Here is a 13,736-nt window from a genome sequence, read left to right on the forward strand (position 1 = left end):
GCTTTGCAGAATCCCATTGGATAAGCACACCACAATATATCTACCCATCCTTCTGTCTGTAGACATTTGGGGTTTTTCCAGTTTGGGGTTATTATGAATAAAGGTGCTATGAACATTCTTGTGTACCTCTTTTGATGGACAGAAGTCCTTCATTTCTCTTGTGTTCATACCTAAGAGTGTGATTGCTGGGTCACAGGGTAGGCATAGTTGTTGAACAATTTTAATGAATACTGCGAGTTTTCTCAAGTGATTGAACAATGGTGTATTTTAATTCCTGAGCAGAGCATGTGAATCCAAGGCAACTACTATTGCGTAGTCTAAATTGTGCCATTTGTTTCTGGTTTATTAATAAGAATTGGCATTTTAATATGTTACATTAACACAGGCATGAAAACTTGGCCAGCCCAAGTGCTGGTTGGAATTAAAGGTGAAAGGAGGTTGAGAAATATTTATAGCCTAAAATTCTGCTTAAAAAATTCAGCTTTATAGAAGACCATTAAATAATTGGAACCTTAATAAATTCTGTCGTTTAGTGAATAACTCTCTCCTTTAGAGTGTTGGGGATTCATATTTGGAGATTAAAATTAAGCAACAATAATTTAGCAAAATGTATTAAGAAACTTGGTTGTGCTGGTCAAGCAAGAAGGCATTGTTCAAAGCAGATACATGAAAAACAATGATGATGTGGGCTAAACATATTGTTCTGCTGAATAACTGGAGGTTATTCCTCATAGGCCTGATACAAATAACATTTTGATGTTCCAAGCCCATGCCATTATTTTTCTATCCGTTTTTATCTTGCTCTCATAAAACTAAAAAGTGCAGAGTTGTTTTTACTTTTTCATGTGACCAGGGAATTGTCTACCTTGCTTCTGCTATAATTTGCCTGCCTCTAATTTACAAGTTCTTTTGAAAGGATGATGTGTCTTTATCTATTTACAAGGGATTGAAAACCACAGCACTAAATTCTCCTTGTGGAGATATGGGGAAAGTGATCTCCTATCATTTGCTTCTGAGTGCAGAATAACATGTGGCTTTTTGCCTTTTCTGTTCCAGTTATCTCAGGGATCTCCAGAACCAATCGAGCCCAACTTTTTCACAGTGGATTACCATTTATTACGTCATTCATCAAGTGGAAACAGCCTGTCCCCAGATGACCCGACAGGTAATGGCCTGCAACACCGGAAATCTGGGTTTCACAAAGAAATCTGTTATTTGGATCAACAGCTTACCCTTAAAAGATTATCTTCAATTTAAAAGAAAGATAGAGCTTATTTTGATTATCTATGGCAATAGTTGGAAAGGATATACAGTAGGAATATAGAAATTCCCTGAGATTTATTGTACCCTGCTGTGGCAGCTTCCTTGATCATTTATTAATGCCATAAACAAACAGCAGAATCTGTGTGGGTGAATTGTATTTCCTTTTATTTCTTCTTGCTATCTGATGATGGAAAATCAAATGCCCAAAAGCAGAAGTGAAGAGTTTGGATATTTAAAATGGAGAAAATTTGAAACTTACCTACAGAATCCACATTAGACATATTTAAATTTTTTTCTTTTTTGCATAATCTCACATAGGGAGGCCACATAGCCTAGGGACGAAAGGTGTGGATTCTCAAAACCTGGATACCTATATTTGAATCTCAGCTTAACCATTTAGTAGTTGACCTTGGGCAAATTATTCGACCCCTTGAGCCCCGGTTTTCTTGCCTGTAAAATGGGGGTAAAAATGGTACTTGCACTTTAGGGTGATGGTGAGGGCCAGTGTAAACATATAAAAAGTGCTTGGCCATTAGCAGGGGCTCAGCGTAATGTAATTCTTCTCATGATAATTGAACTCTCAGAAGAGGTTTTCAAGCTACTCTGAGGTTTTAGAGTTCCTAAATAAGTTTGAAGTCCCTATAAACTAGAGTTACATCACTGAGTTCTGAAATAGATAGGAATTATGGCTAAAGGGAGGGAGACTCACTCTGCCCTCACTCCTCGATTTAGGCAAATCATCTCATATATGAATTCTCAAACTTTCCTTAAGTCTTGGACCCCTGGGATGAAGCGAACCCATAGGCAGAATTACATTTAGAATACTCCCTGAGAAACCCATAAGCTCAAGATAAACTGTTGTTGAAAGTCTTTTGCTTTTAAAAGTGCCCCCAGGGCAGGCCAGTCAGTCTGCGGGCCAGACTTCTTACAGCGGCCACTCTGATGAAACCGAGAGTCCTGGTGCAAATCCCCAGGGCGGCCTGTGGCAGCTTGACATGCCACCCCAAGGTGGAGCGGACGAGTCCCGTCCCAGCAGGCTGGCCACCAGCTCAGACAGCAGAGCCTGCGGGCACTTTGGGAACCCCTGGAGGCAGAGCATTGAAGACGACCTGCCAGGACTCGTCAGCCCCACGCCTTCCCTCAACGTCAACCCAGCACCTTTTGTCTGCCCTAAGTGGAGGGGAGCTCCCGCGCCTCCCAGCACACCAGTGCTGATTGATTGCAGTGGAAGCTGGTCAGCGTTGCCTCGGGTGGCTCTCAGTTGGGCGAGGTGCTGGTAGATCATCCTTAGAACAGACATCCAAGAAAGTCTTGCCTTCTGGCACTAAATGTATTCTATTTCCCTTTAGGCAGTCATAGGAAAGGGCCAGGTATTCCTTGTCTCTCACTGTCTATTTCTGCCTCCCTCTAAGAATTCCTTTTCTTTTTAGCACATATTTACTGGTTTTGCTTGTAGATTAAGGAGAATTTCTTGATTGGAACACTCACCAATCAAGTAGTTCGCGTTTGGAATACTCCTCACCTGTCCTTAGTGTGCACACACACCCACCCCTCTAACTAAATTACCCGATTTATACCCTGTGAGATGCCGCTATACCTTTGTGTACTATTTGCGTAGTATTTTGTGGTGGTCGCCCCAAAAGCAGCCAGTTATTAAAGGAAGAGAAACAAAGAGTTTGAATATTCGAAGCAAGACAATTTGGAATGTGCTTATAAGTACTCCTCTTCCTCATGTCTAAATTCACCCTGTTTTCACTACAGTTGAGTTGTAATCGCCAATAAAGTCTAATCAAGAAAATACGAACCGGATAATCTATCTATTTCAGGTCTGTGCACCAGCTTTGATTTGGAGGAGGGAATAACGTATGAACAGATGCAGGTGAAGTTTTTGCAGTGCCTTTGAACAATTTTATTTTGTTGCTTTTAATTCAATACTAACCTGATTTTTTTTTTTTTTTTCAACTCCAGACTGTGATTGAAGAAGTCCTAGAAGAAAGTGGCTATTACAACTTTAAATCTAACAGGTGAGATCTGGAATTTTCTTTCAAGTGTGACAAATCAGTTGAGATCATTGGGTGTTAGATCTGATTTCTCTATCCTGGATTCCAGAGATTTTATTTTTCAACTTTCATTTTAAATACTTCTGTAAAATCTCTTGGCTTAGACTAGATACAACCATGGGGAGAGTATATGTTGCCCATCTTTTGTATGGAAGCAGCTGCTGTTTCTGTGTTGAAAAAGAAAGGGTGATAGCTTAGTGGTAATTTACTCTCCTAAAAAAATAAGAAACATAATGAAATGGAAAGGCATTTCTAAGCTTTTTTTTTTTTTTAACTAAACATTTGTTCCATTCTAGTAGAGCTGTAAACTCAGATTTCCATCACTGAAATCTACCCATCATTTGTATAGAATGCAGGGGCGAGGGAGGGAGAGAATACAACTAAACAAAGAATCACTTCTGGTGAATTTAAGATATGTTGGTGGGAAAGGAATTTGTTGTTATATATTGCCTCTTGATCACCATAAGTGAGAAACCTCAGTTTACTGGAGCTATGTATTATCTTCTAATATAACCACTATTGGTGCTTTAAAAAATATACTATTTTCTGACTTTTGTGCTTTAAAAAATATACTATTTTCTGACTTTTATGAATAGTATTTCAGAAAATATACTATTTTCTGATTCCTGCCATTTACCGTTGGGCACAGTGTTGGGCACAAAGGTTTGACTACAGTGAGTTTACTTGAGAGGCGATTCCAGGAAACGCTGGTAGGGGAGTGAAGAAATAATTCAATAAAGGTTTCATTTTGAAGCAATTTACCCTTGTGGCTGATGGGGGCTTGATCCCGCTGGGGAAATCTGAGAGCTGGTACTGAACATGTACCTCAGTTATCCCACTCAAGGGCTGAGGCAACCCGGGTATTTGTCGTCCAGTTTCCATCCGTCATTGTTTGCGGCCTTTGCCCAGAGAATGTTAGTTCCCTGGCATTTCTGACGTTCTGTAAAGGTGGACAGAGCAGACTCCAGAGGCCAGAGAAATCTTCAGGAAAAGAAACGCAGGTGCAGGCAGCTGGAAAGTAGGCCGGCACGCCGTGAAGTGGCGTGGATGAGGGGAGGTGGGCACTCACCGTGTCTGCCATCCGAGTTGCCTCTTGACTTTTCTAAGGAGCCCCTCCTAACAGACCATCACATTGATCGTAAGCAGCCACATCCACATTCTGCGTGGCTCCAAGTTGCTTTAGTTTGTTCTCTCAAAGTGGCCTTTTATGCCTGAAGGAGCTGCCTTCCTTTCCAGCTGGTGAAGCTATCTTGTGACCACTATTTAAATCATTCCACTATTGGGATGAGCACTGGGTGTTGTATGGAAACCAATTTGACAATAAATTTCATATTAAAATCAATCAATCATTCCAGAAGTCATCTCCAAAGGTATTAGCCATGGTATGAGAATGAGGCCTCAAGAGCATTCTGCGAAGGTTATTATATGGAAATCAGATTCTTTTTTGAGGTTCTTTCAGTCTCCAGCTTTTTTTTTTTTTTTTTAGTTTTCCTATTACAACAAGTTGTTCGTATGAATCACACAGTTAAGTTTATTCAACTGCTTGTTCTTTTGGCTTGATAACATATTTCCAAAATACTACCTTTGTAGATTTAGTTCTGTTGTGATTTATAACTACAGAGAAATGACGAGTAATTCTCATTTTCCAAAGGTATATTATTAATAGAAATCACCATCTTCATAATCACTCTTCTCCCACCTTCCTTGGAGAGATTTTGAGTTTTCATTTTCAATTTGGGTCGAGTACATCCAACTTTCCATGAATAGAATGAGTGTCTTTGTTCTTGACTCTTAGCCCCTTATTATTTTAAGTGCCTTTGGCTTAGAGTGGGGGCAAAAGTCATTTTTGTCATGATTTATCTACATATTCTCAGAGACTCAGGATCACGGACCATGAATGGCTTCATACCTTGGCAGAAAATAAACTAAATGTCAGTGAAAAACCAGGTGTGTAAGGAAGTTGGGAAGCTCTTACAAGAGCTCTTATTTTTCCCTAAAAAATTTAGTCGTAGTCTTATTTTTAAATTCGCTTTTATCCTTTTTAAGTTCTGTCACTAAGTTTTAAAAAATTCAAACATTATTTCTACTTTCAAAGATGCACTCCTATATTAAAAGACATCGCACATTTTGTTATTACGATGAATAGATGATGAGATGCCTAGTAACAAAGACCAAAAATTATTTACAGTTTTATTCAGAATAGTGAATAGACTATGGAGACATGACTTAAATGGTCAAGTTCAAGCAACATACGTTGGATAGGACATACGTAAAATATTCTTAAAATGCTCCAAAGTAAAATGAAGCAGTAATTTAAAAATTCTTACAGCCATGATATTCCCTTTTCATCTTCTAATAACAATGATAGAGTATACCTTGAGGGAAGACTCCTCACAGTTTACTAGTAAAAAGAACCCTTAGTTGTGCCTAAACTACTTGTTTATGGGTGTTCCAAATTAATTACCCAGAAAGTCAGCTTCCGCTTAGAAGCATCTAATAGTTCACAAGCTGGAAACACACGTAATTCCAAATATGAATCAAATCAGCCATGTCAGTGATGATTTTTCTGTAGTCAGAGGATGGAGGATGCTAAATATCACTGGACATGTACTAGGATGTATGTATGTATTTATCTATTTATTTTGTACTAGTATTTAGAGTCACTGGAGTGTATTCCCTTAATTGGTTCCATAGACTAGCCAATATTCTCACAGATGCTAATAGATGTTCCCTGAGAAATAAAATTTTGTGATCAAACATATCTGGGAAACTGTGAAAGGACAGTTTTCCATTTTCAGAGGATGGTGACACACGTTACCATATCACAGAGTCTGAGATGTGCTGTAAGGAAGAAATCTGTTGGCCTTGTTTAGCCCAGTGTTTCTTCAATCTTTCACATGTGGTTGGAAGTGGGAAACATTGCTTTAACTCCCCGAAAGTCACCAGCACCTGCCCAGATCTGCTGTTGCTCTCATTGCCATTGTCATCATCATTGCAGAATGTTACTAGTGATCTTGGTCAAGCACCACACCGAGAACTGCATACATAGTTTCTGTATTACCGAAGTTTACAACTTCAGACAGTCAGTTCAAACTTACGTCAGCAGTGAAAGCATGAAGCCAAGATATAGCATGCTTTTAGCTTCGGCCATAGAATGACCATTTAGTCAAGGATAGAGAGATACCATTATCGGACGGACAGCCTCAGGATGAAGCCATTGTCCATCTCTTAGCTCTCTCTAGGGACAGTTTCTGCAACTGTTTAAATAAAGGGGAGACTGCTTGGACAGTTGGTTAGGAAGACCGTCTTGGGCACAAAATGCTGTAGTAGGGAAAGGAAATAGTAACAGAAAGAGACATAACAGCAAGGAGCCCTCAGCAAAATGGGGAATCCTTCATTTCTGGGCTTCCAGGAAGAGGAAGTAGAATGAGTTGAGAGGAAGAAAGTAGTATAAAGAAAATGAAACGAGGTCAAAACAGGCTTGGCCAGCCTGAAGCACACTGTATTCTTCATCATTTGCAGGATGTATGATTAATTATATTTTACATTCATAAACATTTAGCTTACTTACCAGAAGGAGACAGCTTAGCATGACTTAATATTATCATTGTTGTTTGTGGGAGTAAAACTGCTTGAATCCTGTGAGTGAATAAATGGCAAGCATATCATCCTTATATACTTAGGGGCACATGTCACCATTTTTCACAATGCAATCTGTATTGAGAAGTAAAATTTGCAAGATAAAAAAAAATCTGCGCTTTGCATTGCTTTTTCCCCCAATGAACCGATAACATGTAAATTAGATGTTTAAAAGCACAAGCTACTTTGGGTGTTTATTTTCTTCTCTCAAGGGCTATCATTTCTAATTGAGTTTATAATTTGAAAAAGATCCAGTTAGCACTGAACTTCAGCAAAAAGGTGACTTTCTAAAAATCCCCCATCCTATTTTGTTTTAGAATCATCTTTTCTTCACGGTGATTTATACACACACACACACACACACACCTGAGCTACTGCTTTTGAAATTGAATGTGTGAAATCAAATATGTGTGACTACAGCAAACTCTTTGCACTTTTGAATCTTCTAGATATCACTCCTATCCATGGGGGACCAAGAATCACCCAACCAAAAGATGAAAACCCTGCATTTTGAACAGACTTGGTTTTCCTAGTGAAGCTCAGGTTCTGGACTTCAGCTCAACCAGATGCCCAGGGATTGGGAGCTGCTGGAAGGGTGTGGAAAAGAAAAGACCGAGCTGCCATGGCACCTGCAAGGCCTCTTTCTGGAGGTCCTGTGCTAGGTTACGTGGCCGCAGCAGTGTGGGAAGGCTCTGCTCCTCGCATCCAGCAGGCACGAGAGGACAGGGCTCCCGGCGTGCTGCTGGGAGAAAATGCTGCAAAATTCATCTGTGGGAAGAAAACTTGCTCCTCACAGAACTTTTCCTCCACGTTAAAAAACAAGAGAAAACAAAACAAACACACAAAAAGTCATATTTTTCAACAGAATATTTTATATTTAGAGTTGCCGAAACCACGTTTAAAGGCATCTAGCCTTCCATGTATAAAAATAGTTTTAGAGAGAGAAAATTACAGGCCCCAGAGTAATAATATATTGGGTGATTCACTGTATCCCCCCCTTTTTTTTTATTTTAAAAGAAATTCAAAATAGGTGATTGAATTTTATTGTTGTTTTTGTTGTTGTTTTAAGGAAAGGATTGGTTCTCTCTTAACCACTTGGGTGCTAGTGGTCTGAAGACGGTAGACAGTATTTGTAACCTTGCACAGCCTCTGGGAATAACTGTCAAATTGTCGGATGTAAGCTACACTAATAGAATATATTGCTGTACAATGTCTATATACATATAGAAGGGGGGAGGGAGGAGAGGTTTTGATTAGGCTAATGCTTTGCTGCTAATCAAACTTATAGTGTTTTTAGAGCACTTTGAAGACTTCATGGAATCTATGAAAGAGATGCAATATTCCTTATTCTAATTCCCTTCTTACTAAAATTAGCCCCATTGTTTTACAGTTTTTATTATTTGAGAATTTGAAATGGAAATAAGCTATATAACGAAATATAAGTCCCTTCTTTATTCACCGAGACATCCCTAAAAACATAAGAAATCAGAACGCCAAATAGTGTTTCGTTCCTTTGTAGGGAGACTTTACGATGAAAATTCTCTAGATTCTTATTGGGCTAAAATCTCTTCAACTGGCTTCTGTTCACTGGTGGATCACCAAGACGTGCCCTTATTGCCAAGTCAGACTGCACTTCTAACTGCTTAAAGGGCATTCTAATTCTATGTAATTAGTCATCTGAAAGCTGGAATTCTGCTTTTTATTTACTTCTCACTGAGTTCTGGTATCTTTATTTACACTGATATATTTTTAGCATCATTGAACAGGATTTAGTTCAATATATTTTACAGTGACTGAAACCTATGAACCTTTTGTATAGTATGGAAAATCTCGTAATGTGAATCCATACTATTTTTACAATTTGTACATCCAAAACTTAAAAGATATCCAAATGTCCTTTAACTAATGCCTTTGAAAATTGCCAACGAATCTTTGTCTTTAAGCCAAATTAATGATTACAAATACACTGTAATTTTAAATAACAGATGCAATTACAGTAATGAAAAATGTCAGTTTCCGCCTTCAAACCAATTCCATCCGTATGTGAAATTTATGTGTAAAATTAAAATGCTACGATTTTGTTGACTTACCCAGGTAAAATTTTATTTCCATCCCAACTGAATTTGAACTTGCACTATTATTTTTTATATCTGTTCCTGTATGGAATGGGCACCTTTCCTCACTGTGTAGGAGGCACAGGCCTACAGGGGCATAAATTGTAATTGTGATAGAAGCCAACACCTGGAAAGAAACCAAGCTGTGGGTGAAAGTTTGAACAATAAAGTTCTTTCTCAAATGATAATATATGCTCAACAACATTTAGAAGAGAAGAGTAGTCAGAGGTCACACCTTAGTAAAAAAAATAAAAAAGAAAAAAAAAAGAAATGATTTATTTAAAGGTGTCTTCAAATGCATACAGTTGCCCTTATTGACCAGAAAGGGAGCAAAATGTTTCCATCTATTTCTTTTAGACCATAGAAGTGGCATTTATTATTCTAGAAGCCAGTACGGATTAACAAAGATAAACACACGGATGTCCTGTTCAACAGCAGCTTTAGGCCTGTCACCTCTATGCTGACAGATGCATTCTTTTGCCAAAGTCATGAATGTGTTTTATTTGATTCCCTTCTTAAACTACCAGTCACTGGATCCACATTCTCCCGGTGCAAGGGCAGGCCTCCGAGAGAAAGTTAGGCACTGGGAAGGGATCCCTCTTGGGTATGGAGTCTCATCCCAACAGTGATGTTACCTTTTCAAAAGCCCTCACTTTCTAACTCTCCAACCAGGAGTCCCCTGTCGTCACAAAAGAACAAGAATGATCATTTTGTTTTCACTCTGAACTGTGTTGTAGTGCAAAGAAGTTGTTGAGTGTAATCGGCCTCATAGTTTTTTCTTGATTACATTTAAATTTTTTCTTTTTCTCTTGTATATAATTGTTAATTATTCGTTGTGCAATGAAATCCCCATCTAACTCTCTGTCACTGAATATTTGTATAGGACAGAATCTGAATCAGACTTTTCAGATCACTTTGGATACACACATGCCTCAGTTAATTGTGTTTTGATCTACCAACTCTGTACGTGTGCACTGGAAACCTGAATTTGCTTTTTAAAACCAGAATGTTCCATTTTCAGGGAAGTGACTGCAGCAGGTAGATGTGCTTGCCGGTTGTTAACCTTGTCTTCTTCCAGATATTTGATATGTAATTGGAGGTCCCTAAGGAATAGTAACGTGGACAGTGGACCCAGTGCTCATGGGCGAATTTCAGGAACTTGCTAGAGAAAGGCTGTTTGGGTATAACGTGGACACTTGTGTGGCACCGGGCAGTGTGCACAGCGTGGGCATTCTAAAGCAGACCCTAATTAAGAAATGCTGTTATGAAGTTAACCCAAATGATGGAACTGAGTGGGAGTCAAGGCCTTCTTAGAGGTACCATCTATGACTTATTAAATACCATGAATTTTGATGATCAAAAACAAATACAGGACCAGTTGATTACATGCAATTCCAGCAATAGCATCAGTTTTTCACCACTCATATCTAAGATGTGTGAGGGCAATAATGTGTAGTCAATTCCGTCAGTATTAATATGCATAGAATCCACATCCCTCTGGTTGATTTGCTGAATCGCAAAATATTTTTATTGCTATTTCTCTCTCTTCTTTGGAATGCCGAGGGACCATGTGCAGTAAATATGTTGGATTCCTTTAGAAATGGCTTCGGCTTCTATTGGAAGGTGGGAAATACTTCTTTGTAAGGTACTTTTATTGTTTGCCTTTCACTTTTTCTATGGTGTGTATTCACAATACAGAAATCAGCTGGAGAGGCAACGCAAAGGAATCAGGGTGAAGCACGTCTTCAGCACCGCGGAGATGCAGCTATCATGTACTGACCTTGTCTCTTGGGGGTGAAATTCCATCAAAACATGAAATTCTTCATGTTCAACAACTACATGTGATAATAAGTATATTTTATGTACCTTTATATCTTCCAGATAGTATCCTTTGATGGAAATGGACAGGGTTTGGGATAGATTATTTTTCCCACTGAAGTGTGCTGCTTACCCTTAGACGCTATTTTTCATATTGATAGGAAGACACAAATGTCTCAGGGAAACTTTGCGATAAAGAGGTTCTTATGTTTGTCATTGCAGTTAAATTGCATATTGTAAATATGACTGTTATGCTTGATTACATTCCTGCCGTGATGTTGCTTTGAGATCTGCAACAGGGACAGGAAGGATTTTATGATTTTGACGGAGTGACTGATGGATATTGCAAATTTACATGTCCTCTGGGTCCATGGGCAACAGTTGTTTTCAAAATGAAGATCACACACCCTAGGAGTGTAACAGCATTGTTGGGATGTGAGCTATGTTTGATTTTTTTTTTTTTTACTACATATATGTAGTAATGAACCGATTTTTAAATTTAAAAATTCATTGATTTTTATCCTAAAAGTGAACTCTCTTCTCAATTGAAGCTTGAATATTATTCCTCAACCTGTAGCAAGTGGGCTCTTTTTCCCATTTCATACTATGAAGCTCTGCTCTGTACCTAGGAATTGTATTTAGAGGTAGCAGAAGTGCATTCATTATTGCTAATATGTGAATGTTTAAAGGCTGTCATTTGGAGGTAGCTTCCCTTTGTTTCCTCTGAACAGAGATAGAAGTTTTGTTGTTTATAGAAAACCAGGTAATCAGCAAGTCTGAACAGATGCTTGGAATTGATCTGGTGAGCTCACAAATGAAAAATGAGCTGACGTTTCTGCAAACATGTCATGAACTGGGCCCATAAAACAAGCGGAGAGAGGTTTGGACTAGAATAACAAACCAAGAGGAACCAAAGCTTTAAGGCCTTAGCACCTGTAAGTCAGACTGCAGAGGTCACTTAGAAAATAATATTCTTAACCTGTGATTCAGTTCTACATTTCAAGCACCACTTGAGTCAGAATTCTGGAAAGAAATAGAATGCTTACGAATGGCTATTAAATTTTAGCTTTCCTTGCCCTTCATACTTCAGTAAATTTGGAAGGTAATGGAGCGGGTTTAAGGATACCTTATATCAAGAAGGAATGTGTGAAGTATTTGTATGAACCCCACATAGCATTGAGGGAGGCATATAAATAGAAGTACTCAGAAGTGAAGTCCTAACTTGTTAAGGATAAAAGATGACTCGTTCAAAGAGGTAGGACAATCTACAAATAAAAACTGAGAAGTCACAGGGCAAGTAGAAGGCAAGGGGTGTCCCAGAGCCCGGCATCTCCCAGCAGGCCAGTCACAGGATGGCGGGCGGTTGGCAGGAGGCCAGGCAGTTCCCGATGCTTCACTGACTCCTGCCTCTGAGTCTCCTGGATCAGGTGTCTTCCCCCACGTGCAGTTACTGATCGACTGATCACTGTCACCTGTGAGCTGAAAACCCCAGCGAGTAGCAGATGGGCCCCTAAGGCTCCCTAGTAACGTGTTGGTCCAGACCTTAGGACAGGGTCCCTGTGAAGCATTCTGAAGACATTAGGCTCCTCAGGGACACAGTTTTGTCTTGTGGTTCTGCCCTCTGCCACTGGTACCATGTTTGCTTCCCCATCTTTCATCCATGGCCTTAGGCCTATTTCGTTTGACAAAATAAATTTTACCAGAAATATGTGTGGATGTTCTACAGATAAATGCAGGCAGATTTGAATACATTTACACTTGGCTAGATCAGAAAGAAGCATTTCAAGGTATTTCAGTTGTTTGCAAACCAGTTGATAATCAGGCTACGGAAAGATGCCATCGTGTTGCTCTTCCAAAATGGGAAACAAAAATCACTCCAAAGGACCATCTTTTAAGTGCATTCTGTGTACTGACATTTAGTGGATCAAAACTGAGTTACGATGCTTCCTGTATTCTGTTGTTCCCAGTGGTGAGTCTGTGGCGATCAAAAAGGACAGAGCTGTCCTCTGAGAAAAAGTACAGCCCCTAATGTCATGTTGCCCAGAGCTTCCGTGTTCTGGACCACCACAGGTCCTCAGTGCCCACAGAATGGGAAAGTACCTTTCATTTGCTTTTTTCCCCCTTAGCTTCTAGGAGCAGGTCCTTTTCTGTTCCAGTCCCACCCACAGGCCTCTCTGCTGTCTGGCCCTGCCTCCACTCCCATTCCTACCGGAAGAGCAGACTGTTAGGTTACCTGCAGGGAGCCCGCGTTGTTAGAGGGAATGTTCGGAGTTCTGTGGTGGTACGTGGTAGGGAAGGCAGAAGGATGATGGACTTCTTTCTCTGCACATGATTCCGTCCTTCCCAAACTCCAACAAAACCTCTGGTGTGAGTGTACTGAGACTCTGAAGTAACGAAGTTGGGGGCCCTGGAAGAGACGAGAAATGGCATGCCTCTATGAAAGATTTATATAAAAGATGCGAGTGGCCTTTATTTTTGCTATTGCTTAAATATGCTCTGTAAGATGCTAAAGAAAATTAAAAATGAATTTTCAATCTTATGGAAAAAGAATCTCTCTTTTGTCAAGGGTTTATAGCAAATGGTCATTGCTTTTCCCTCACCAGCTCTCCTAAATCTCTCCTTTATGCTTGGAAGCCTTTTGATTAAAAAAAAAGTTCCAAAAAGGTGATCGTATATACGTTTATGCTCAAATATGTTCCGCAGCTTTAATTGGTGGCAACTATGTGCTGTCCCCCGTGTTGAATAGTGAGTACTTCAAAACTTAGTGCCTTAAAATGACAACATTTATTATTTCTCGTGAGTCTGTAGGTCAGCTGGGTGTTCTGCTGATCTGAGCTGGGCC

At 39.5% G+C, this 13,736-nt stretch overlaps 1 protein-coding gene across 1 annotated transcript in view; it reads left to right on the forward strand.

Moving 5' to 3' along the window:
* NEK10 (NIMA related kinase 10) overlaps positions 1 to 13,433 on the forward strand; it is a 227,496-nt gene extending 214,063 nt beyond the window's left edge. The window contains 4 exon segments of the mRNA XM_030329784.1: positions 1,057 to 1,165; positions 3,090 to 3,142; positions 3,232 to 3,287; positions 7,412 to 13,433. Coding sequence (XP_030185644.1) covers positions 1,057 to 1,165; positions 3,090 to 3,142; positions 3,232 to 3,287; positions 7,412 to 7,460 — 267 coding nt within the window. The 3' untranslated portion in view covers positions 7,461 to 13,433.
* The last annotated feature ends 303 nt before the right edge of the window (positions 13,434 to 13,736 follow it).

Source organism: Lynx canadensis, chromosome C2 (assembly GCF_007474595.2).
Source record: "Lynx canadensis isolate LIC74 chromosome C2, mLynCan4.pri.v2, whole genome shotgun sequence".
Classification (NCBI taxonomy): domain Eukaryota; kingdom Metazoa; phylum Chordata; class Mammalia; order Carnivora; family Felidae; genus Lynx; species Lynx canadensis.